General features: G+C 36.2%; 2 protein-coding genes across 2 annotated transcripts in view; one reads left to right on the top strand and one right to left on the bottom strand.

The window, feature by feature from the left end:
• The window catches only part of LOC140140853 (testin-like), a 223,264-nt gene that overhangs the window by 149,616 nt on the left and 46,638 nt on the right, over nt 1-27,010 (bottom strand). The gene's annotated exons all lie outside the window — the stretch shown is intronic.
• Nucleotides 1,948-26,839, top strand: LOC140140852 (uncharacterized). The gene is made up of 2 exons (XM_072162598.1): nt 1,948-3,981; nt 26,748-26,839. The coding sequence occupies exon 1, from the start codon at nt 2,101-2,103 to the stop codon at nt 3,970-3,972; it is 1,872 nt and encodes a 623-aa protein (XP_072018699.1). The 5' UTR covers nt 1,948-2,100; the 3' UTR covers nt 3,973-3,981; nt 26,748-26,839.

Genomic DNA, 27,010 nt, shown 5'->3' on the forward strand with positions numbered 1-27,010 from the left:
AATTTGTTCTGTATCTTTATGGAATATTTCTTTTCACATTTGTTCAAATTAAAAGGGTACAATGATGTTTGAAGCATTATTCGAACTTTTAATATGCATTACCACATTCTAATTTCGTACTGTTCATTTGTTCTTAAAGAGAATCCCTACTCATTAATTTTTGATCTGGTAACTATTTGTTTTGATGAGATATACTGTTCATATTGATTAGGTATATTATCACTCTGAACCAGCAATCTTATCAAAATGAATAGTTTCCCTTTTATTTTATCTAGTAACTATTCAAATTGACAAGATCTCCAACTCATTATTTGACAAGATTACCCATTTCATTTTGAGAAGGTTAAGTCCCCCTCTGACAAGACAAATTATTCAAATTTCATTTTTGTGGTTATGTTTGATAAGAACCTATTCATTTTTGACAAGAATCTATGCTGAGAATATTCGATTCATTTTTAAGAAAAATCTATTCATTTTGAAGTAAAATCTGTTATATCCCAATCCGAATAGTTTCCCTTGTCAAATTTGACATGTTTCTATTCAAAAATGAGTAGATTGTTTTAACAGTGCAGTAGCCTTGAAGTGTTTGACTTTTTCATATTGTTCCCGTTTGAAAATCTCCAGCTCAGAATTGACCAAAACAAAAGAGTTTTTAAAAGTCTAATCAGAGGTGTGATTCAAAGCTTGTGAAATATCCTGAAAGTTGTAGAAAATCCTGAATAAAAGTGTGAAATTGGGCTAAAATAACCCCCAAACAGGCTGAAAATCAATAAAATTGGATAAACTTTGGCCACAAAAAATCCTGAAATCAGGAAAAATCCTAAAGAATCACACCAGCCTAATGTTGGTTTTTACATGTTACAATCATCATAGTGAATCCACTTCTAAGAACAAGAAGTTGAGTCATAGGTTATATGAAATAATGTAATCATTGCAAGTGGAATCAAATCTTTGTTCAAAACCTATCATACATATCACATATTTCATATGTTTTATTTTTCTTAATCTTTGTCACTGTTACCCACATCATTTGTGGTATTCTTCGTTCTGTGCATTTTCAAACCAGTCATAAATCTTGCTATTTAGTCAAAGGGATGAACTTTTGGAAATGGATATTCCATTTGAATTACATACAACCCCTACGGTGGATTTCAAATGGGGTTTACCTGAATGGGTGACTCCGTTTGAAATTCACACTCCCTGTGTGGGAGATTAAGGTCATGTCTTCCATAGGGGGTGTATGGATTTCAACTGGAATAGCTGAATCAGTGAAGCTTGCAACCTGGTACAGACACAGGTGACAAACAATTGATTCAAAAGTTCAATGTCATGGCTGATTACACACACAAATAAATATACTGTAAATTTTGTATGATATTAATTTTTACAATTTATGTTATAGTACTTCAAAGGTACCATAACAGTAATCAAAATGTTAACATAGTTTGAGTTGACATGTAATGGATAGGGGAAGGAGATACGGAACAAGGGACAGGGGACAAGGGACAGGGGACAAGGGACAGGAGGAGAGTGCCTGGCTCAAAGTGCTAGAATTTAAGAGTGACAAGACGTCAGACCAAAATTCACCTTTTTATGTACCATATAAAGGGTCTAATATTGAAATAGCATATGGATGTATAGGCCTACTTCATATGCATCTAGTGAAGAGACTCTCCCTCTTGTACTATAATAAGTACAACAGGTAGGGCACCTACAATATTTCAATATGGGGACACAGTTAAATACTTAGTGAAAATTTAACCTGTTAAAATATACAGGCTGTATACCTTTCAATTGTAGTGATCATGATCGTGACAGAGCTAAATAAATACCCATGACAATGCAAAGATTACCTCATTTCATAATTATGTCACTACCATTACCTCATACTTCCAGACTGGGTTAGCTCAGTATGAAGATAGACCTTCTTCAGACTCTTATCGCACAGAAAGAGTCATGCGGAAAGATAGCCAACTTAATACCAGATGCAAGTAGAAAAGGCTCAAAGGTGATATACTAAGTCAAGCTTGTGTCTCTGTTGGTAGCTCTACAAAGCCAAAGTTTTTTTGCATGTTAGATTAACATCAACCACACGTCATCATGCTTTTAATGATTACTTTGTATGCACTTATCTGCAGAACAAGTGCACAACTCATAGAGGCACCTCAGAGTACCGAAGTAATCGAAGGAGGGACGGTCAAATTTACTTGCAAAGTTCATCAACCAAGGGTAGATGTTGATTGGTTGATAGCCCTGCGCACTCGAAATGATCTAATACGCACCTCTGCCGACCGTTCGTCACATGTTAGTATCCCATTGAATTTCTCTCCATGGCTTCACGGACAATTTTCCACTACAGTACATGTTAACAATGGAGTGCATACATACAATCTGTATATTGAGGATGTCACATTTGAGGATGGAAACTTCATGATTGCTTGCGCATACAGACATACAGATAACAGCCATGAAAACTTAGATGATCAATTTGTGTATTTGACAGTATATCCACGGCCAACAGCACAATCAAAAACGAACATAATCTTCATAATTGATGAGGATGAGAGCACTAGCACTAGACAGTCCATTTGGAATACTACTGAAAGTATTCCACTGAACACTACCAGTACTCCATGTTGCAATGTGACTAATGCTAACTATCGCATCACAACAAAACTAGTTGTATCGGTCACCGTAACAGGTATTTCTGCTTTGCTCTTTCTGATCATCCTAGGCCTGTTTGTTTCTCGCAAATTTTCAATCAGGAAAAAGCTCCCTCATCATGAGTATGCGACAACAATCACAAGGACTGGAAATCATCAGCAATCAAACCCAGAGTCTGGCAACTTAAATGTTCACAACTCCCATAATAATTGCGCTAAGATGCGAAGTCAGCCATTGGACACAGAACATGATGATATCCATGCTGACGATAATAATAACAATGGCAGAGACTTTACTATTTCTGAGCAATCAGTGTCATCACTTATCAGCAGGTTCTCAGCTGTAAATCAGCAGTCAGATGAGAATGTCAACTTTAATATTCAAAACTCTGAAAACAATGGCAGGCATTGCCCTATGAATAGTCCACAATTAGACCATTCAGATGGCAGTGTAATGAATGATGAAGGAATAGCCAACTCCAATAGATGTGCAACCCAACAATCACATGGACATGATAATGTGAATGTTGGTATTCCCAACACTGCCGGTAACAGCAGGCCAAGCCAACAATCGCATGAATATGATAATCCAAACATTGGTATTACCAACACTGCCGGTAACAGCAGGCCAAGCCAACAATTGCATGAATATGATAATCCAAATATTGGTATTCCCAACACTGCCGATAACAGCAGGCCAAACCAACAATCGCATGAAGACAATAATGCAAATTTTGGTATTACCAACACTACCAGTAACAGCAGGCCTTTGATTACAAACCATGATGAATATGATAATGTTAACATTGGTAATCCTAATTTTAAAGTTCCGTTCTACTCACAATCGGACCACGCATATGATAATGTGACCATTGGTAATGATAGCTCCAGTAGCAACAGAAGAAATTCAAACCATGTGTATGACAATGCTAATATCCCAAAAAATCAGCGTAGCAAAAGTAGTCCTACAACCCAATATGTTATTCCTAACATTGTCAATACTACCAGTGGAAACAGTAGGCCTTGTGTACCAGTCAATACTGCTTCCAGTGGAAACAGTAGGCCTATTGGTCCAGTCAGCGCTACTACCAGCGGGAGCAGTGGGCCTTGTGGACCAGTCAGTACTACTACCAGTGGAAACACTTGGCCTTGTGGACCAGTCAATCGTCCTTATCAGGACCTACTGAAAGATCAAATTGGAAGAAATACATTAAGCATTATTGGTTACCATGGTTACATGCCTCTCAAACCACGTGGGACATATCAGAGGAAGATGGACCCAGATGAGCCAAATTATCTTATTGTATAATACTTCAAGCTTTAGTAAAAACAAATTTTAAGAATTAAGGTACCAGTTATTTTCACTCCTGTATATCCTAAACAAAGACATAAAATAAAACGAACGAAGACGGGAAACAGTTGTACATGAGAAACAGCAGCCAATTATCTTTTAGCTCAAATTTTACCTTATTTGTTGAAATTGTTCAAGAAATAAAGACACAGTGATCCAAAATCCCAAGAAAGATGTAAATTCAGAAGTTGCAGATTGCCCCCTGGATGCCCTATTGATTTGCACACAAAGTGATCTCGAACAAGAGAAATAGCACCATGCTTTCTATTGATTAGAACATTGAAGTGCAACTTTCAAATTTGTTCCTTCCTTTGTTTTTAGATCACTGTTTCTTTAATTCTCAACCGATTTCAACAAATGAGGTCTTAAATTTGAGCTAAAGGGTACAGGTATTGGCTGCTGGTATTAATTTTAAAATATTTGTCTCTGTTTATGATATACAGGGGTGAACATAACTGGTACCTTAATTATTTTGCGGCCGGCCTGTATTACAATTAGAGTACCATTTGTAAATGTGCTGGAGTCACAATGGCTCATTGCTGCTTTGGTGATTCAACTCTCAAACAATACAGGCCACCAATAACTTTTATTTATAAGTTTGTAATTTTGTAAAACACATTTTGATTGATTTTAAAAACACACAGTAACTTGTGAACCATTTAATAATACATATAGTGTGTACATAATAGATATTATTACCTAAGACTACAATGTGGATTGTATTATGACAAAGATATTAAGGGGAACTTTTATCAAAAGGAAGATTTTGTACAAAATAAAAGTGAAGAAAAATATTTTTTTCAACTTTCATTAATTGAAGATTTTTTCACAACTTCAAAAATTAATGATGATAATTTTTGTTTGTACTATTCTCTATTATGTCAGAGGATAGGTAGGTCCAATATTTTGAGTAGTGGATGCGGCGCAGCCGTATCCACTACGATAAAAATATTGGACCTGCCTGTCAAATCTATCACAGTAGAGGATAGGCAAAATAAAAATTCCTATCGTTTATTCTCATTCTTAGTCAGTTAAATATTATTTTAATAACTGTAAACAATTTTTTAAAGCAAAAACTAAGTTACCGTCATAAAAACTCCCCTCATTATAAAATGAACAAAACTTGTTTACAACTTCACGTATTCTGTTGCGCGTACTGCTAGCGCGTCGCGTATTCCGCACTAGTCTACGCATTACAACGCAATACATACGCGCACCTCTACAAGCGTGTAAGGCATTATCAAGACGCATGATGACGTGGGGTCGTCTACGGCCTGATAAACGGCACCCGAAATCTTGCGATTGTCCAATCAAAAAAGTGTCTACGAACTAGACCACTCCCACTGACTAAGAATGTCTCATAGACAACACCCAGGAACCATAATTAAGCGCTTACAAGCTAAACCACCCACTGACTAAGAGTTAATGTTACTATTGTCTGTATTTCATTTTTATTTCCTAACAAATGGCACAATGCTTAGGAAGACCAAAAAAGTGTCTTTGAACCCGCTGACTCATGGCATATATACACAAGTTGTTGAATATAGGTCCCTGGAAGTTATGGTTCAACTAATTCAGAACTTGTGGGTGGAATACACTGGGCTATTCGATTTGAAATCCATACTCCCTTGTGGAAGGTTTAGCTAAAGTCTTCTACAGAGGGAGTACGTGTTTTAAACAGAATAGACAATAGGATAACTTCCATTTGAAATACTCACTCCAGTTGTGGAAGATATAGGTAAAGCAATATAAATACCATTCAGGTAGCTCATCCATTTGTGGAAGATACAGGTAAACCCCAGTGGTGGTGCCAAGATTTGTATGGGGGGGGGGTGGTTAAGGGGGTACTACGCCCTGTGGCAAATTTGTGACTATTTGTGCATTTTACTCAAAAAATAATAACACACTGGTAACAAAAGTTATGTATTGGGGCAAGGAATCAAATTACTACACTGAAATTTCAGTGACTCAAGACAAGCGGTTCAGTATATATGATAGGAAACGAGGTACATCCTAGCAGTACCTTATTTCTTATCATAAATAACAAACCGCTTGTTTTGGGTCACTGAAATTCCAGTGTAGTAATTGGATTCCTTGCCCCTATAATATACATAACTTTTGTTACCACTGTATTATTAGTTTTTGAGAAAATGCAAAAATAGACACAAATTTATCGAGGGGTGTAGTACCCCCTTAAGGGGCATGGGGAAGCGAATTGGGTTTTGGGGGGCATATTGCTGTAAAAAGTGAAATATTAATTTTGGGTTACGGGGGCAAGAGTTCTAACTGGGAGACATTTGCCTAACTAGGGAGGCAGTGTGAGTTTCAAATAATTAACCAAAGGCAATTCCATTTCAAAAACATACTCCCTCTGCAGTATAGCAGATCTCCCACAAGGGTATGCGAGTTTTCAAATGGAACAGCCATTAAAGTCAATATTTAAGTATGACACAAACACATTGTCAGTGCCAAACATTTTGTTTCATTGTCACATGAACTTTCTCATAAAGTTCATTTAGTATTGTTTTGTTTGATTTGTAAACTGACAAAGAGGAAGTCGATATTATGAGAATTCAATCAAGTGATAAACATTTACAATGGGAATCAATACACCGACTGCTCAGTGCCAGAAGTAAGTAAATGCAATAGCTGCCCTGTGATCATTTGGCAATTTACACACAGCATATTGTACTCATCTACACATGGCAGCTACACATAGCAGCTATTGCACTTCGACATGTGATACATTCAAGCAAGGTGAGTCATTAAAATACAGATAATGAAGTTTTATACCTTTGTATATCAGTGTCTTCGTGAGAATTAATCGATCATATCTCAGTACCTTGAAGACCAATTTTGATGAAATTTTAACTCTTTTGAACACCAATTTTGATGAAATCTTAACTCTCTTAAGGGTACTTGCGATCATGTTCCTCAAAATTTTGTGAATCAGAATTCAATCATGCATCATGAACAGAAAAATGTGATGCGATCAAGCAAAATCAGTCGGAACTCAGAAATATTAAATTTTATGTTTCTTAGTAAAAAGTATTTACAAATCTGGATTTTGCAGAAAACACCATTCAAAGAGTTTCCAAAACAACAGGAAACAAAAGGAAATATTTCCTTTGTATCTCAAAATCAATATTTCAGAGTTCAGACTGATTTTGCTTGATGGCATCACAAATAATTTCCTGAGACACAAACCAGTGATGTGTTACTTCCATCCTCCGCTGATTTTACGTCTTATTATACAACCTTTACTTCAAAATCTTTTTACGTATCCCCACCAAAAAAAGGTGAGCATGCTGAGTACCCCAAGTCACATAATGTGATGCTCAAGTAAGAGGAATCAGATATACATAAAAATACTAATCTTGTTCAAGATGAAGATTTCTACTCAAATTTGATCCACTTCAGATTAAATATGGTCCTGTTAAGTTTAGCTTTAATTACAAATGATCTGGATATAGATAAGCTCGTTTTTTAATCCAGATCACTTTAGGCTAATGAAAGTCGATTTTTTTAGTTTCCTGTCACACGCCTTCACTTCATTTTCTGATCCTTTTCATTATTATGATTTTCCAAAAAAATCATGATAAATACTGGTTATATTTGCACAAAAAAAAACAATGAAAAGTCAAAATCAATGCATCAATTTTGCTACCAACCTTGCAGCCTCTTTCTAGTATACTTTTGAATCTTACTTGGGCTAAACATCCATCTTTAAGTGAGTGAGCAGTAAATAACAACACATTTTATACATGTGTTTGGTCTAAATGAAGGGCAGAAAAATAATGAATATTGAATAATGAAAAAGTTACCTCACTTGTTTTCAAAAATTATGTGACAAAAACTCAAGATCGACTGTCAGTAGCCTTAACCAAACTTTTTTTTGCCCAAACACTTGACTACAACCTGTTCTGTGCCTAAAATAATGCAGAGCCAATTTAAGAATTCAATACACAGCTAACACATGTTATATTTAGTTATCTGCATGATTGCATAACTAGCCCATGACACTGTAGGTTCATATAAAGGTAAACCTACCTGCTTGGCTAGACAAGAAAATAAAGGCTATACACCAACCACCAGCCCGCCCATCGGCAGATATCAAGTAAATTACCAGCAGGACCCATGATACATATTAGTCCTATGTGAGCCGAGTATTAAATAATTTTCAACGGGAACACGCAAAGGGAGCTGTTTCAGCGGCTAATTTGGTCTCTTTTATTGCATTTATTATTCTAATGTTACATTGCATTATGTGCTACAAATGCAACAAAATTGGACTTGGAACACCCAAGATCTAAGTTGTTATGCTGCTAATGAACTACAAAACAATAAAATACAAAAAGAAAGCATAATACTTCATTTGGCTGTATTACAAAATTTATTTTCTTACAATTAATTTTTGGTCACATTATTTGACTGGTTTCTTGTTAGGGACGTTTTTCATGCTAAGATCATTTTTATAAATTCCACCATAATTCTTAGCATACCTGCAACATTGGGGAAAAATATTGTTTAAGGTGGTACTACACCCCTTGATAAATTTCTGACTATTTTTGCACATTTTTCTCAAAAAATAATAACACACTGGTAACAAAAGTTATGTATATTATAGAGGCAAGGAATCCAGTTACTACACTGGAATTTCAGTGACTCAAGACAAGCGATACGTTATTTATGATAAGAAAAGAGGTACCGCTAGAATGTACCTCATTTCTTTACATATAATGAACCACTTGTCTTGAACCTTGAAATTTCAGTGAATTGGATTCCTTGCCCCTATAATATTAATATTATAGAAAACTTTTGTTACCAGTGTGTAGTTATTTTTGAGAAAAATGCAAAATTAGTCACAAAATGTATCAGGGGATGTAGTACCACCTTAGGAGGACGGTAATAAGTCAGACCAAGGTTCATGTTCACTTTACAAACGCACAAACACACAAAGCCTTGGTACACTACAAAAAGCAGATTTTAGAAATGTAACACTTTTGGTGTGCAATCTATTGTATTGTATGGGATTTTGAAATCAGTATCATGTAGGAACAGCATTTAATTTTAAAGTGTCTGTGATGTTTTCGGGATCTGTAACTTGTGTCTTTAACCCAATTTGGTTGCATTAACACCAATGCATGGTTGGGTTTGGATGTGGATAAATTCATTACTGCAAATTTGTGCTAAAATGTTTGTTAACGTTGCCAACATGTCGTATGATGGAACTGGTTGAAGAAATTACTGATTTTAGTCTATTTCCTTAATGCTCTGCGTGCGGACCATAGACGGCAACATATAAAAAGTCCAAATTTTGAGATATTTTCTAGAAATATCACAGGCTGTCTAAGATATTAAGAACCACTGAAACAATACAAGTCTTGGTTATACTCACTTCAATGCCTTTTTTATGCTGATTCCAAATATGGTCATGAACATGAATAATTCTGAAATTTCTGAATTAAACCAAAATTTAAACTTGTCGTCTGCAGTTTGTACTCGCATGGAGAGAGTAGGCCTAAGTTGTGTTCGGTCACCCAGAGAGACGGAATAATTTAATCATTCACAAGAAGCCTATACAATACTGAAAATGTATCAAGAAATCAATGGTACTAAAACATATGTACCAATTTATGCAGATTAAGAGATCGGATAGCAACGTTTGCACAGTATTTTTGTGGGACCTGAGAACACATCATCGGACACCTTAAATTGCATTCTGAATATAAGGAATGACCTTCTGCTATCAAATAATTTTGATTTTTTTGAAATTTGTGATATAATACAAATTATATGGCAAATTTAGCCTAATAAACTAACTTTTTTTACCATCATCAAGTGTCACCAGATAGTGGTTCAAATTGCCATAAGTGATTCTTCTATCTCCTTCATGCATGTTTGCCAACACCCAGAGCACACCTACATGCATGCAGGTTTTTACGGATGCACAGCCATACCTAAACATACACATGTAACCTGTATTATACTGTGGAAGCTGACATGGACTGGGGCAATGGGGATGATTTGAGATTTGTCATGTGACTTCTCACATCAAACGCTTGTCAAGTATTCGGCACTGAATCATGCCCTATCCCCTCCAACCATATCTGCCCCATCTTTAACCCAGGCACTCTTTTAAGTCAACTTTTCTTTGCGTCATACCCTCCATCGTACCCTAGGCATCTCAAGAATGAGTGCAGAAACGCATGTTGAGGTGCTGTGTGTTTATTGATGTGAAAACTGGCGGAAACTTTCTGTAGGCACTGTACCCTTAAGCTGTGTACAATGTATACAGTTTATACAGAACACTAACAAGCAGGCCAAGCTGAATGAGATGGCTTGGTGGATTACTCATGGCTGGATGTCAGCAATTTTTATTCAGATTTTTAATTGATTTTTAGTTGCCGTGCAAATGTTCTAGTGGTAAAGCCATAATGTATGATTTTATAACATGAAATTGGTTAATATTTTTCAAAACTGATTTTTTTTTTGGCATATTTTATCATATACATATATCCCAAAATGGAATCAGCCAAATTTGTTGTGTTTGTCAGCTATGGACTTGGAACACCCAAGATTTAAGTTGTTATGCTGCTAACCTGCTACAATACAATAAAGTACAAAAAGAAAGCCTAACACCTCATTTGGCTGTATTACAAAATTATTTTTCCTACAATTAATTTTGGTCACATTATTTAACTGGTTTCATGCTAAGATCATTTTTATAAATTCCACCATAATTCTTAGCATACCTGCAACATTGGGGAAAATATTGTTTAAGGTGGTACTACACCCCTTGATTAATTTGTGACTATTTTTGCAAATTTTTCTCAAAAAATAATAACACACTGGTAACAAAAGTTATGTATATTATAGAGGCAAGGAATCCAGTTACTACACTGGAATATCAGTGACTCAAGACAAGCGGTGCGTTATTTATGATAGGAAAAGAGGTACCACTAGAATGTACCTCATTTCTTTACATATAATGAACCACTGGTCTTGAATCACTGAAATTTCAGTGAATTGGATTCTTTGCCCCTATAATATTATACAAAACTTTTGTTACCAGTGTGTAGTTATTTTTGAGAAAAATGCAAAATTAGTCACAAAATGTATCAGGGGATGTAGTACCATCGTAGGAGAACGATAATAAGTCAGATCAAGGTTCATGTTCACTTTACAAATGCACAAACACACAAAGCCTTGGTACACTACAAAAAGCAGATTTTAGAAATTAACACTTTTGGTGTGCAATCTATTGTATTGTATGGGATTTTGACACCAGCATCATGTAGGAACAGCATTTAAGGTGTCTGTGATATTTTTGGGATGTTACCATGTGTCTTTAACCCAATTTGGTTGCATTAACACCAATGCATGGTTGGGTTTGGATGTGGATAAATTCATTACTGCAAATTTGTGCTAAAATGTTTGTTAATGTTGCCAACATGTCGTATGATGGAACTGGTTGAAGAAATGACTGATTTTAGTCTATTTCCTTAATGCACTGCATGCTGATCATAGACTTCAACATATAAAAGTCCAAATTTTGAGATATTTTCTACAAATATCACGGGCTATCTTAAGAACCACTGAAACAATACAAGTCTTGTTTATACTCATTTCAATGCCTTGCTGATTCCAAATATGTTCATGAACATGACTAATTCTGAAATTTCTGAATTAAACAAAAATTGAAACTTGTCGTCTGCAGTTAACACTCACATGGAGAGAGTAGGCCTAAGTTGTGTTCGGTCACCCAGAGAGACGGAATAATTAAATTTTTCACAAGAAGCCTATACAATACTGAAAATGCATTGAGAAATCAACGGTATGTAAAACAAGTGTACCAATTTATACAGATTAAGAGATCGGATACCAACGTTTGCACAGTATTTTTGTGGGACCTGAGAACACATCATTGAACACCTCAAAATACATACAGAATTCAAGGAATGACATTCTGCTGAAATAATTTTGATTTTTTGAAATTTGTGATATAGTACAAATTTTATGGCAAATTTAGCCTAATCAACTAACTATTTTACCATCATCAAGTGTCACCAGATAGTGGTTCAAATTGTCATAAGTGATTCATCTCTCTCCTTCATGCATGTTTTTTACCAACACCCGGAGCACACCAACATGCATGCAGGTCTTTACAAATACACACCCACCCCCACACATAGACATGTAACCTGTATTATGCACTATGGACCACAATGGCCTCATCACAATGACATAGTTCAATAACCTCAATTAAACACTCATAGTTCAAAATTTGATCTCAAGTTGCAGAGTATGAGTTTTTGTACCGAAATTTTCTAAGGTCATTCAATGAATGTATAAATGTATTGTGGAGTTAAGAACTGTGCCCTGATAGATGAACATGTTGTGGATCCTAGTGATTGTGGAAACTGACATGGACTGGGACAATGGGGATGATTTGTCATGTGACTTCTCACATCAAACGCTTGTCAAGTATTCTGCACTGAATCCTGCCCTATCCCCTCCAACCATACCTGCCCCATCTTTAACCTAGCGACTCTTTAAGTCAACTTTTCTTTGCGTCATACCCTCCATCGTACCCTAGGCATGTCAAGAATGAGTGCAGAAATGCATGTTGAGGTGCTGTGTGTTTATTGATGTGAAAACTGGCGGAAACTTTCTGTAGGCACTGTACCCTTAAGCTGTGTACAATGTATACAGTTTACACATAACACTAACAAGCAGGCCAAGCTGAATGAGACGGCTTGGTGGATCACTGATGGCTGGATGTCAGCAATTTTTATTCAGATTTTTAATCGATTTTTAGTTGCCGTGCAAATGTTCTAGTGGTAAAGCCATAATGAATGATTTTATAACATGAAATTGGTCAATATTTTTCAAAACTGATTTTTTTTTTTTGGCATATTTTATCATATACATATATCCCAAAATGGAATCAGCCAAATTTGTTGTGTTTGTAGGTCAACAGAGCAATTTGGAAATAAAGGATGACTTGAATATCCCCATACAACTATATGTTTTAAACGGTCAAAATAGCGGTGTGGTTTCTTTCACTTTTACCTTGATATTACAGTTTGAAAAATTAACCCTTCCTTGGTTCCTAATATTAGTTCAGCATTCTTAGTAAAGGATAACAAAATTAAAATTAGACAGAAATTGTACATTATTTTAAAACTGTTGCTATTCTTATGATTGGACTTTTTCTTACTTGTACTCAAATAAATAAGTTTAAAAAAAAAAGGAAACAAACAACAACCAGAAAAGAAAATAGCACAAGGAAAATTGGCTTTTGAATTGAAATATTTTGTCTTCATAAGTACATACCTGTATAAGATGTTTATTGTCCACGCATCCATGGCAAACCATGAAAAAAAGAAAAGAAAACATAAAAGAGAGAAATAATGATTAGAGTCATGTAGCATCAACAAAGTACAATTAATATGTATCACATGAAAATATACAAATCTAGGTTAACTGGTTGCCTAGGTAAACCCCCAGTGTAAACCCGGTTAACTAGGTACCTAGTGAACCGGTTACCTAAAGAACCGGGGATACCTAGTGAACCGGAATTACCTAGTGCTCTAGTTACCTAGACCGGTTACCAAGTGAACCCCCAGAAGTCTTACCCCCTCTTTCCCCTTGTGGGATGCCGGGCTCCCTAATATTTAAAATTTTTATTCCTTTTTTGTATATTTTAGCCCATATTTGTCAACTCTTCCCTCCTAGAAAGTTGCTTTTCCTCCTCCCCCCTGAAAAAGTCCTGGCGACACCACTATTATTAATGTCATATTTAATGTCTTGCAGGTTTGAGAAAGGTTTACCACTCTTTTTTATTACAGATATTTCCTGGAACTAAAAGCATGTCACACTATGGACCACAATGGCCTCATCCCAATGACATAGTTCAATAACCTCAATTAAACACCGGTAGTACAAAATTGGACCTCAAGTTGCAGAGTATGAGGTTTTGTACCCAAATTTTCAAAGGTCATTCAATGAATGTACAAATGTATTGGGGTTAAAGAACTGTGTCCTGATAGATGAGCATGTTGTGGATCCTAATGTCATGCATAAACCCACTATTAAACATACTACTGTAAATGAATACAACCTGGTGATTTGTGATCTGTGGTTTGGCATTGCAATAATTCATCAATGAATCATGTACATAATTAATGTTTCTCACATTTAAAAACTATAGAGATACAAACGAGTTTAGTAATTTGCATTTGTTCCTACTGGTAATTTGAAACTAACTTCTTATGGAAAATCTTGTGAAACGTGTCCATGAATATAAGATGATCATGATGATGGAGAGAATTGCTAATTTGTGCTATTTAAGTCTATTTCATCATTTTACCAATGAAACTCCTACTGATATATATGTACATCATGCTGTATAAAACAGGAAGATGAACTCTTGCTATATTGAACCCAATTGACATTTTGTGAACATTTTGCTGTGTGATGTTAAACACATTAAATCAGATATAGCTGACTGGTTAGGCCATGGTATTAAAAGACTTATTAGTCCACAGGATGACAACATGTTAATGTACCAACGGAAATATTTTTTACCGACGGATGTTTAGAATTGTAGACCCCAAAAAATTTTTTGACGGTTTGAAAAAGTGAAGAGCAAAATTTAACATTTTTTTAAAGACGGTAAAAAATAGTCTATTTGTTCACCCAATTTGTTTTTCACCAAAGCCTTCCGTCTACCTACGGTCTGACATGAACCGACGGCCATCATGAGCGGGGGGCACCGGCCTCCTGCACCCCCCCCCACTGGTTACGCCACTGTGTGCATCCTACATCTCTAAAACTACTGTATATTGGGAAATTTGCACAGAAAATTGTCTATTTTACCACTTTTCACAGTTAATTTTAGAACTGCAAATTTAAAAGCCTGCAAAAATATTTCTTACCCATTGGGTTTAATGTGTAACTCTTTGTAGTTGATAGTTGTGAATATATAAGAAACCACAAAACTGCTCTGAATAGTCCAAGTCGCACAAAAATGAATACTGCAAAAATATTACGTTTGACAGTACTCTTGACCGTCTCTTGTGTTTGTTGAAGACTAAATTGTAACTATTGACACGATATGACACGTTTTATGTCATACCAGAGAAGATCTTCTATGGTCATACACACATCCCTAGTTACAAATATGGTTTTAGGAACTCAAAGAAGCAATAATGATGGTCAAATGCCTGACCAAACCAGATATGAAATAAATTCTCTCTTTACTTTTTGGTTCATTTATCACAAAAACTGACACCTCCAGTCCTCCACTCATTGACTTTGTTGTTATAGCATCATAGATGTCATGCTACTACAAAAAAAATAATAACTTGTTAAGTGTTATTCAGTTAACCTGGTAGGTTTACAAAATAGGCCTATGCTAAAAATATAGTACCACCTGCCTTTGTGGCCCAAACTGTCCTTCCATGCCATGTTGGGAAAATGAGGGGTGCAAATATTTTTGGTTGGCTGCAGGGGGGGGGGGGCAATTTTGGGTATGCAGAGAGGGGAGGGGCAAGATTGTTTTGGCAGGCTATTTTGAACTTTTTCCCCTGCCTCGGACCAAGGAAGTGAGATGCTCGGACAGATAATTATTGGTCAACTGCTACCTAGATACATGGTACCTCCAGGTTAATTTTCCCTACAATAACATTCTACTGAAGTCACAAGATTCAGAGTGGACATGTGAGGGTCAATATTCAAGTCATAATAAACAGACATGGGACCTTACTATACTACAAAACTATACAGTCAATATCACTTGCAACATTACAGCAAACACAAAATATATTTTACATTTAGAAAAGGGTTCCCAAAATGTTGCCAAAAATGTTTTTAGAGGATACAATGTTTTAATAACATTTTCAAAACCTTTTTACCACAAAATATTATAACAAAATGTTAGTGAAGTGTTTATAAACCTTTTTGTTTTTGGATATAATGTTTTAGATTTTGTCTTAATTTTAATATCCCAACATTTAAGGTCTTTTAAACATCTTATAACTTTTTGTAAAAAGTTTAAACAATTTTGTGTTTGTTGGAATACTTAATATGAAGGTCAATTTCAAGTAAGGTCAAACAGACTATAGGGTCATTGTACCTTGTACACATTCTGTTGAAGTCAAAGAGCGCATCTGGAAATACTAAACGACAAGCAGGCAGCCTCATCTACCAAAGGCAAAGGTCAGATAAAATAGGTGCAATTTGATGAAGTGTTTGTTTGATGGAATGGTCTTGTATCATGTTTGAACATAATACAAACTAGTGGCAAATGGTGGTCATAGACCACAAACCTAGCTGGGGCATGTTGGTGTTGTGGAGGTATCTGACCCCTACAAAATGTTCCAAAAATGCTCCCCTGGTCATGGGGTTTGTTTTCACCGAGTTTGAGTCCCATACTCCTAACAGATGTCCAAAAAATTCAATTCTAAGATTTGACCCCAGATGACCTTTGACCTGACCTATGTATGATGTTCCATAATGTTCCCCTGGTCTTGAGGTTTGTTGTCACCATGTTTGAGCCCCGTACCTCTTACAGATATCCAGAAGATCGGGGGTTGCCACGTTATTACCCCAGATGACCTTTGACATGACCCTTGCACAGTGTTCCAAAATGTTCCCCAGGTCAGTAAGTTTGTTGTTGTGGAGTTTGAGCCCCGTACCCCTAACAGATGTCCAGAAAATGCATTTAGAAAATTTGACCTCTACATGACCTTTGACCTGACCCCTGCAAAATGTTCCCCTGGTCATGAGATTTGTTGTCACTGAGTTTGAGCCCCATACCCCTTGCAGATATCCAGAAAATGAAGTTATAAATATTTGACCCCAGATAACCTTTGACCTGACCCCTGCAAAGTGTTCCAACATGTTCCCCTGATCATTAAGTTTGTTGTCACCAAGTTTGAGCCCCGTACCCCTTACAGATGTCCAGGAAATGCGTTTATAAATTTGACCTCTGCATGACCTTTGACCTGACCCCCATAAAATGTTCCCCGGTCATGAGATTTATTGTATCGAGTTTGAGCCCCATACTCCTTACAGATGTCCAGATAATGCAATTGTAAGATTTTACCCCTTAATGACCTTTGACCCCAATTCTGTGTGCAAGGTATGGGCACTGGGTAAAGCCGATGCACATGTGTAAGTGGCGTCATTGTGCTATGTAATACGTGGCAGAAGAAGCATTTTGAAGATATTTGGTTATATACCGAAAATGCCCCTTTAATGACCTTTGATCCCAATTCTGTTTGCACCATATGGGCACTGGATATAGGCGATACATATGTGCAAGTTACGTAATTGTAGTGTGTAACATGTAGGAGGAGAAGCATTTTGAAGTTTGTTGCCAGAAGAAGAAGAAGAAGAAGAAGAAAGAAAGAAGAATCGGAGAGCATTACAGTACCTAGCTGGGGGTGTAAACCCCCCAGCTAGGTAATTAAATGTTGAAATGAACAGCATGGGTATAATATGTGATCTATATACTTGAGTACATAGCAGGCATCACATCTGCATGTTGTGATCACAGGGGTATAACGTACATGTATGAGTCACGGTATGATAACATTTACAGGTGAATCTTCATCTCTGCATGCTTGTTACCATACTAACTAAAAATAATTTCTGCAAGTGATTAAGACATTCAACCATTTCACATGTATGCTCAAGTTAACACTTTTAATGATTACCTAGCTGGGGGGTTTTCAACCCCCCGAGCTAGGTACTGTTTTGCTATCCGATTCTTCTTTCTTTACCTAGCTGGGGGGTTTTCAACCCCCGAGCTAGGTACTGTTTTGCTATCCGTTCTTTCTTTCTTCTTCTTTCTGGCAATAAATTTCAAAATGCTTCTACTCCTACATGTTACACCCTACAATTACGTAACTTGCACATATGTATTGGCTATATCCAGTGCCCATAGTGTCTAAACAGAATTGGAGGCAAAGGTCATTAAAGGCATTTCGTATTTAACCAAATATCTTCAAAATGCATCTTCTGCCACATATTATATAGTACAATGATGTCATTTGCATATATGCATCGGCTATACCGCACGCCTATAACTTGCATACAAAATTGGGGTCAAAGGTCATTAAGGGGGTAAAATCTTACAATTGCATTATCTGGACATCTGTAAGGGGTATGGGGCTCAAACTCGGTGACAACAAAACTCATGACCAGGGGAACAATTTGCATGGGTCAGGTCAAAGGTCATGCTGAGGTCAAATTTTAGAAATGAATTTCCTGGACATCTGTAAGGGGTATGGGGCTCAGACTTGGTGACAACAAACTTAATGATCAGGGGAACATTTTGGAACACTTTGCAGGGGCCAGGTCAAAGGTTATCTGGGGTCAAATCTTCTAATTTCATTTTTGGGATATCTGTAAGGGGTATGGGGTTCAAACTCTGTGACAACAAATCTCATGACCAGGGGAACATTTTGCAGGGATCAGGTCAAAGGTCATGCAGAGGTCAAATCTTAGAAATGTACATCTGTAAGGGATACAGGGCTCAAACTTGGTGACAACAAACTTAATGACCAGGGGGACATTTTTGAAACATTTTGCAGGGGTCAGGTCAAAGGTCATCTGGGTTCAAATCTTAAAATTGCATTTTCTGGCTGGACATCTGTAAGGAATGTGGGACTCAAACTCGGTAACAACAAACCTAATGACCAGGAGAACATTTTTGGAACATTTTGCAGGGGTCAGATACCTCCACTACCCCAACACGCCCCAGCTAGGTTTGTGGTCTATGACCACCATTTGCCACTAGTTACCTAGCCGGGACACCGGCTAGGTCTTGTGATGCTATCGGATCTTTCTTCTTTCTTCTTTCTTTCTGGCAACAAATTTCAAAATGCTTCTTCTCCTACATGTTATATCCTACAATGACGTCACTTGCACATATGCATCGGCTATATCCAGTGTCTATAGGATATTCACAAATTTGGGGTCAAAGGTCATTAAGGGTCATTTCGGTATAAAACCAAATATCTTCAAAATGCTTCTTCTCCTACATGTTACATCCTACAATGACGTCACTTGCACATATATATCGGCTATATCCAGTGCCTATATATCCAGTGCCTATAAATTATTCAAAAAATCACTGTTTTTACAAATTACATAGCAGAGTGTTGTCATTAGCACACATGCATTGCTACCAACCAGGGTCTTTGGGGTGTCTACAGTTGTGGGGTCAAAGGTCATTAAGGGGTCGCTTCCGGTCAAAAACCAAAATCATCAAATATGTTCATTTTTTATTATCTCAAACGTAAACAGACCAGAGTTGCATAAACTTCATATATGCATTAGTGTTACCCGATGTGTACACAGTATTATTATTTTTTGGTCAAAGGTCATTTACACGTCATTTCGGTTTTAAGCTAAATAACTTCAAGAATTTTTATCTCCATAACTAAGCATAGTGGATTTTTAAATTTAAAATGTAACAATGCATTTTTTGCGGTGTGTATGAGGTTTTTTTTATATTGGGGTCAAAGGTCATTAAGGAGGTCAAAACGTCAAATTTGCAAAAAAATGTGTAAAATTACGGAAAAGTAGCTGTATCTCAGCCTATGGAAGACGGATAAAGCCCTACATGCTACAGTGATGCACCATTAATGGTGTGAGATGTCAATAATAGCCGGTCAAAGGTCAAACTTTAAGTTAAGACTGGCATTTCCGGCCCCGGCTAGGTCCAGATCTGTAACCAGATCTAGTTCTTCTTCTTCTTCTTCTTCTTCTGGCAACAAACTTCAAAATGCTTCTCCTCCTACATGTTACACCCTACAATTACGTAACTTGCACATATGTATCGGCTATATCCAGTGCCCATAGGGTGCAAACAGAATTGGGATCAAAGGTCATTAAAGGGCATTTTCGGTATATAACCAAATACCTTCAAAATGCTTCTTCTGCCACATATTACATAGCACAATGACGTCACTTACACATGTGCATCGGCTTTACCCAGTGCCCATACCTTGCACTCAGAATTGGGGTCAAAGGTCATTAAGGGGTAAAATCTTACAATTGCCTTATCTCAACATCTGTAAGGGTGTGGGGCTCAAAATCAGTGACAACAAATCTCATGATCAGGGAACATTTTACAGGGGTCAGGTCAAAGGTCATGCAGAGGTCAAATTTTGAAATGCATTTTCTAGACATCTGTAAAGGGATACGGGCTCAAACTCCTGTGACAAGAAACTTACTGACTAGGGGAACACTTTGGAGCGCTGTGCAGGGGTCAGGTCAAAGGTTATCTGGGTCAAATCTTAGAATTTAATTTTCTGGGCATCTGTAAGGAGTATGGGACTCAAACTCGGTGACAACAAATCTCATGAACAGGGGAACAGTTTGCAGGGGTCAGGTCAAAGGTCATGCAGATGTCAAATTTTCGAAATGCATTTTCTGGACATCTGTAAGGGATAAGCCTCACGGGCTCAAACTCTTGTCACAAGAAACTTACTGACCAGGGGAACACTTTGGAACGCTGTGCAGGGGTCAGGTCAAAGGTTATCTGGGTCAAATCTTAAAATTTAATTTTATGGGCGTCTGTAACTTAGGAGTATGGGACTCAAAGTCGGTGATGCCAAACCTCATGACCAGGGGAACATTTTTGGAACATTTTGCAGGGGTCAGATACCTCTAAAACACCAACATGCCCCAGCTAGGTTTGTGGTCTATGACCACCATTTGCCACTAGTTTCATTTGAATCGCAACATCACAACAGCCCAACACACATTGTCAGCACATTACATCTTACATCACTAATAAGGTTATACGAGGTATTGTTGGTCGAAGCAGCAAAAAAAAATGATTTTCATTATCTAAATCAATATATTATTGGAAAATAACACTTTGATGTTTCACAAATGTTCATTCTAGAAATCCTATACCTTGAAAACTTGCTTGATTTATTGTTGTTAATGAAAAGTGTTGTTTCAGCCCTCTTTACAGCATAACTCAAGAACCACAGGACCTACAAAAGTATATCTGTGATGATTAAAGAGTTTAACTTCAACACTACACTATTTTTTCGCTCACCTGGAACGTTTTCACTAGTTCGACTAGCGTCTTCAGCAGATGGTGATGCTGTGATGGTAGTGTTGAAGTTAAACTCTTTAATCATTTTATCTACCACTACGTATGAATATCCACTCGTATATATCTGTGATATTTGAATTCTTCAACACACTATGAAATGATCAATGCAATTTTTGCCAAAGCTCACTACCATTCGCAAGATGCTTTGAACTATCAAATTGCAACAGTTAAAAATAGTTGCTAACCTTAATGCATCAGCCTCATTAACTTCTCCTGCAGCACCCTTTATTACTGTATAACTTTTTCCTAGGATTTTAGACCATTATCTGTTTCAAAAAGTGGGTTTTAATTTTTGTGCAGAATTCCTTTAACAAATTAAGCGTGCTGCTATTCTGTTCAGGGCATATTATTTTCCACAACTTCCTATGCACACGCTTGACGTCATACACATATACGCGATGGTTAATGCATAAAAAGGAACCTTGCAACAGATAATAATTTTAGCAGCTCCACCTACCAAAGGTACAAGAGATCTCCCATGCAGATAAGTTTTGTACATCAGTGTTGATAAGGTATATTAAACAACTTGGTTATTCATTCCTCTATTAACCTATGAGAACTACCTGCTTATTGGTCAAAAAGAAGTTTTCATTATCAAATGGACCAATCAGCAACATTAATTGTTAGAATAATTTCACCACACACAAAAAATGAGTGAATAAAATTATTTACAAAGCTCAATTCTGATTGGTGATGAAAGTGAAGATATCACACAATTGACTAATCAGAGGCAATGTAATTCAAAAGGATCTCAAACTTATATCAAACTGTGATAAATACTACATGAAATGCTTATGAATCTGTGCAATTAAGCAAGTCACACACAATAATCTAGCACACTCCATCATATCCATAATGTGCCCATACTTCTATTATAGACATAATTCCAGTGCACTGATGTAGCAGTTATTGCTGCTGGGAATGGCAGCTAAATGCGCTCAGAGCACCAAGCCTCTGATTGCCATTAATGTCCAAATTAATTTTGATTGATCTTCTAATATCCTACTTAAATCGTATAAAATTCAGAGTCGTTTAGGAAGAGAACAGGTCTCAATATTCTGGTCGTTAGGAATATGTGGTTATCCAATCATTCATATTAAGCAATTATATAAAAATGTGGAGTGGGAACTACTTTTTTGAAATATGTGCAAATATTGGATTTATTGTTCCATTGATAATCTTACAAAAAAATCACATGCTGTAGATTGAGCAATCTCAAATTGGTTTGTATGTGTCTCTTTCTCCTATTAAAAATAAATATTTTCATATTATTCTCATATGTTATTTCATGCTTTATATCATTTAGCTTATTATTTGGTTCAAAGTGTAGATGAATTACACTACCATGATATTATTAATAGACATCTGTGTGCACGGTGTATTTCATTCAAGCAAGACCAAGCAAATGTATAGTATATTGCTTTATCAAAGTTTGTGGAAAGTGGAAAATTCTTACATATTTATAACAAATGGCGAAAGATTACTAAAGGGAGCTTGTAGTTGTTGAGAACTTGTAGTTGTTGAGAGCAGTTACGTTATGAAAATTGGGATCAGCAATTTTCTCTGGTTATCACATCCCTGCTTTTCTAAACCATGACAGTAACTGAAGTGAAGACCTAATAGACTTTTTTTTACATCTCATTTCAAAATTCTCATCAAATTTACAACGCATATATCATGTGTTGTAAAAATATCATGATTTTTGATTTTAAAAAATAGAAATATAGATCCACGGATGGAAGCCTGTTACCTGCACTAGCACAAAAATTGCAAAATTGGTCCTGTAACCATTTTCACATTCAAGTTCATATCTTTAAAACTGTTGTCTCAAATTCAGTTTTTTTGCAATGATAGTTAAAAGATGTAGCATTACATACAAAAATACTGAATGGCTGTTTAAAACACATTTTTTACAAATAAGCAATATCATTATCTTGTAAATGTTCACAAGGTAATGCTCCCCAATATTTATGTGTTTTTCTCTCTCATAGAAAAATACCTTCAACTGGTTGTAGGACAAGATCTTCCAAAGACACCACATTACTAAGAGCTTGCGTTGGTAAAAAATGCATCGGTGACAAACCGTTTTATGTTGTGGTAGTGCTGTAATCGATAAGCTTTCTGGGTATCGATATGTCGGGAGGCAAACATCCGACATGTCGATACTATTATCGATACTCACGCAGTTTGAAACACGGATTTGAGTTTACCAATTTTATTATCAGTAAGTTCCAGAAACAAGTTAACTGGAGATCGTGAAGACGACATGATGCATGTATTCTAGATGTAAAGCTCACCTTGGAATTGGGAGACGGTAATTTGAGTATTTGACGGTAATTTGAGACCTGATTTGAGATAATCTAAGCATGTGTGCCATGTCGTTTGTGTATCGATACTGACATTGAGTGTTTCGACATGTCGGAAGTCTATGTATTTTCCGACTATCGATACTTACGACAATCGATTACAGCACTATGTTCTGGCACCTTCATTGTGGAACAGCCTCCCACGTAACATCAGGGAGGCTTCATTGCTTCACTTTTTCAAAAAATCATGCTTAAAGTGGCATTGGTATCCAGAATGTTGATATTTTTTGTTTATTTTTGTTTTCTCTTTTTTTTTCTGTGCTCTGATCGCTCTGTAAGAAGCGCCTTATGAGAAATTTTTGTATGTATGTATGTATGTCTGTCGGGCCTGCTTATTTTGGGACACCCTGTATACATGTATTACCAGTGGAACGTGTTTGATCGCCAGTGTATCCTGTATTCTACGTGTCTGTGGGCCAGTGGTATTGGTTTCCTGTGTGTCACTCCAGGTTTATTGAGCAATGGGTTTCATATGTGGTTGCTCACTATTACATCCATATAACCTTATAAACGGATCAAAATGAATTTTCATCATACTACGTGTATAAAATGTTACCATTTTGCAATTAATTGGTTATGAGCAACCAGGAAATTAATGCTCTGAGTGCTAGCCATAAAAGACCAAGTTATGATATATTTTCTTAAAATATCAAGAGAAGAACCACTGAATCAATGCTGGGCTTGTTTGTACTCATTCTTGAAACAAAACCAACATTTTTACTCGCTAGTTGATGGTTTTTATCTATTTGGATACAGTGCATCAATCAATCAATATTTTCAAGATGCTTTCATCCAAGAAAAGGCTAAACTGACAGCAAGTGAGTAAAATGATAGTTTTGTTTTTAAGAATCTTCAATTTATGTATCTTCAAATCAGGTGAATAAAGTATATTTCAATGTTTTCATTCAAACATAAGCAAATGGAGAAACGATAATAATTGATTACAGCTTTGATTGGTGAAAACCAAACACACAGAAACAAGAATACTGAGTCAACAAAGCTACCAAGCACAAGTAGAAATGTATTTCTGATTCTGAAATGTAACAATTAAAAAAGGACAGGATTTTAGTAAATTTAAAAAGACTTTGGTAGGCAAATGATTCATTTGGCATTGGTTTTTACAATTTGAACACTATTGGAATAGGTTTTATTGGTCATTTCAGCTACATATCAAAATGTAACATAACATATATAAAACATTGTCTTAGATCTTTATTATGACTTTCATATTTACAGTAACATAAGTAAAATAAAAAAGTTCCTGAAAAGATTTAACCAAAACATTGACCATTTTTACAATTGCATGAAGTGCATGAAAATATGTGAAACATACACAATTCATCATGTGAAATACACTTCCATGAGTACTGAAATACAAAATACGTATCTATGTGTTATCTATGTGTTATTGGTAGTAATAGTATATACATATAAATTACTGCATGCAGGTTTTCAAATTTTTGCTCAAGTAGCACATTCCCACAGTGGGTAAAGTTTAGGACACAATAATAAACCATTTGGCAAATTTGACTTACTGGAAAGTAGCATCAGTAGGTAGTTATCTAAACGGGGGGGATTTATCCACAGCCTCATCCCCCACTTTCATAATAAATAAGTTCGAGATTTTTATACCATCAGGAAAAATAGCTACATAATATTTGTGTTCAAAAAATATTTCTTTATAAAATCATCACAACTTTGTATTTATGTTCAGTTAACAGAATGAAATAGAGCCATGTAATTAATACACATAATCATGCTTGCAAATGCAAAATTTGAATGAACTGAAATTTTGGGAATAAGCTTTTTAGAATCACAAAATACTCTGTAATTATCAAATGTGAAATAAAACTTTAATTCTTGGCCCCATTTTAATGTAGGGCCTAAATATTAACCGAAACCACTGATCAACAATAAATCAACAGCAAATAAATACAAATGATTTCAGCATTACAACATTCAAACAAACAACAAATGTGTTGCGATCAAGCTAAATGAGTCTGATTACATGAGCCATTCTCAGAGCTTTATTTTGCTAAAATCACCATCATAATTAGACTTACAGTTCCGGAGATATGGTCATTTTAGTGTTGCTCAGAACAATAAAATATAAAGGAAATTGAATACTATTATATCTCAAAATCAATATTCCCGATATCTGACTCATTTTGCTTAATCACATCACAAATGGTACAAATTACCCTTTTTGGACGTTGCGTCTCAACTTTATGGTTAGACCTAGGCACGTGTGATCCGTTTTTACCAGCTCCTTCCATGACGACGACACTCACAACATCAACAATATAGTCAATACAAAATTATTCCAAGCTATGATACTAGTCCTCTTAGTTTGCCAATGTTGTAGTATCACATCCCGCTGAAAGGTATCCACTGGTCATCAGATCATTATGCCGTCAAGTCCATTTTATCACTACTGCTTATCGCATTTAGTAATAATCCATTATTAAACCACACCGCCTGGCTATCTACCTATCTAACTGCTTGCTACTATACTCCACACCAACACCATTCACATCACACACATGTGTAATGCAATAACCATCCCTTACAAGAGAGGAGATACACACAGTCATCAGTCACTCACTCACTCCCTGGGCTGCCTTGCTTAGCCGGCTCATCACAGAAACTCATTACAAGCTTTGGACTGATCCAAAGTAATTGTAAAGGGGTGTTAACACCATTGGTGTGAAGGGGGCAGGGCTGGGGGATATAAAATCACTTGACCAGTGATTGATTTGCTTAAGTCCCTACATTTTATGAGCTGTCTTTGACATGAGGGGGCAGGTACTATGAACCACAATGGCCTCATCCCAATGGCATAGTTCAATAACCTCAATTAAACACAGGTAATGCAAATTTTGGCCTCAAGTTGCAGAGTATGAGTTTTTGTACCCAAATTTTCAAAGGTCATTCAATGAATGTACAAATGTATAGGGGTTAAAGAACTCTGCCCTGATAGATGAGCACGTTGTGGATCCTAGTGAGGGTAAGGCAGATTGATGCAAAGATACTTTAATCAGTATTTGATTACATCAATGGTCATTTAGGGCATCATATATTTGAGAACTTTAGTAAATAGCTCAGTGATGGCGGTAAAGAATAACAAAATAAAATTTTGAGAGATTAGGCCTATACATTATGTAAATACTTCCCATTCCCCCAACATTCAACATGCTCAATGTTGAATACTTCTTAACCCCATGAGAACTACCTGCCGATTGGCCAAAAAGAAGTTTTCATTATCAATTAGCCCAATCAGCAACATTGTTAGAATAATTTCACCATGCAAAAAAATCAGGGTGAATAATTTACAAAGCTCCATTTTGATTGGTGACTAAAGTGAAAATATCATGTAATTGACCAATCAGAGGCAATGTTAGATCGGCAGGTAGTTCTCAGGGGATTAAAGCCCAACACATAAATTTGAGATCTAACCAAGTTTGATTGGGCAAAACAAGAG

This window comes from Amphiura filiformis, chromosome 19 (genome assembly GCF_039555335.1).
Source record: "Amphiura filiformis chromosome 19, Afil_fr2py, whole genome shotgun sequence".
NCBI lineage: Eukaryota > Metazoa > Echinodermata > Ophiuroidea > Amphilepidida > Amphiuridae > Amphiura > Amphiura filiformis.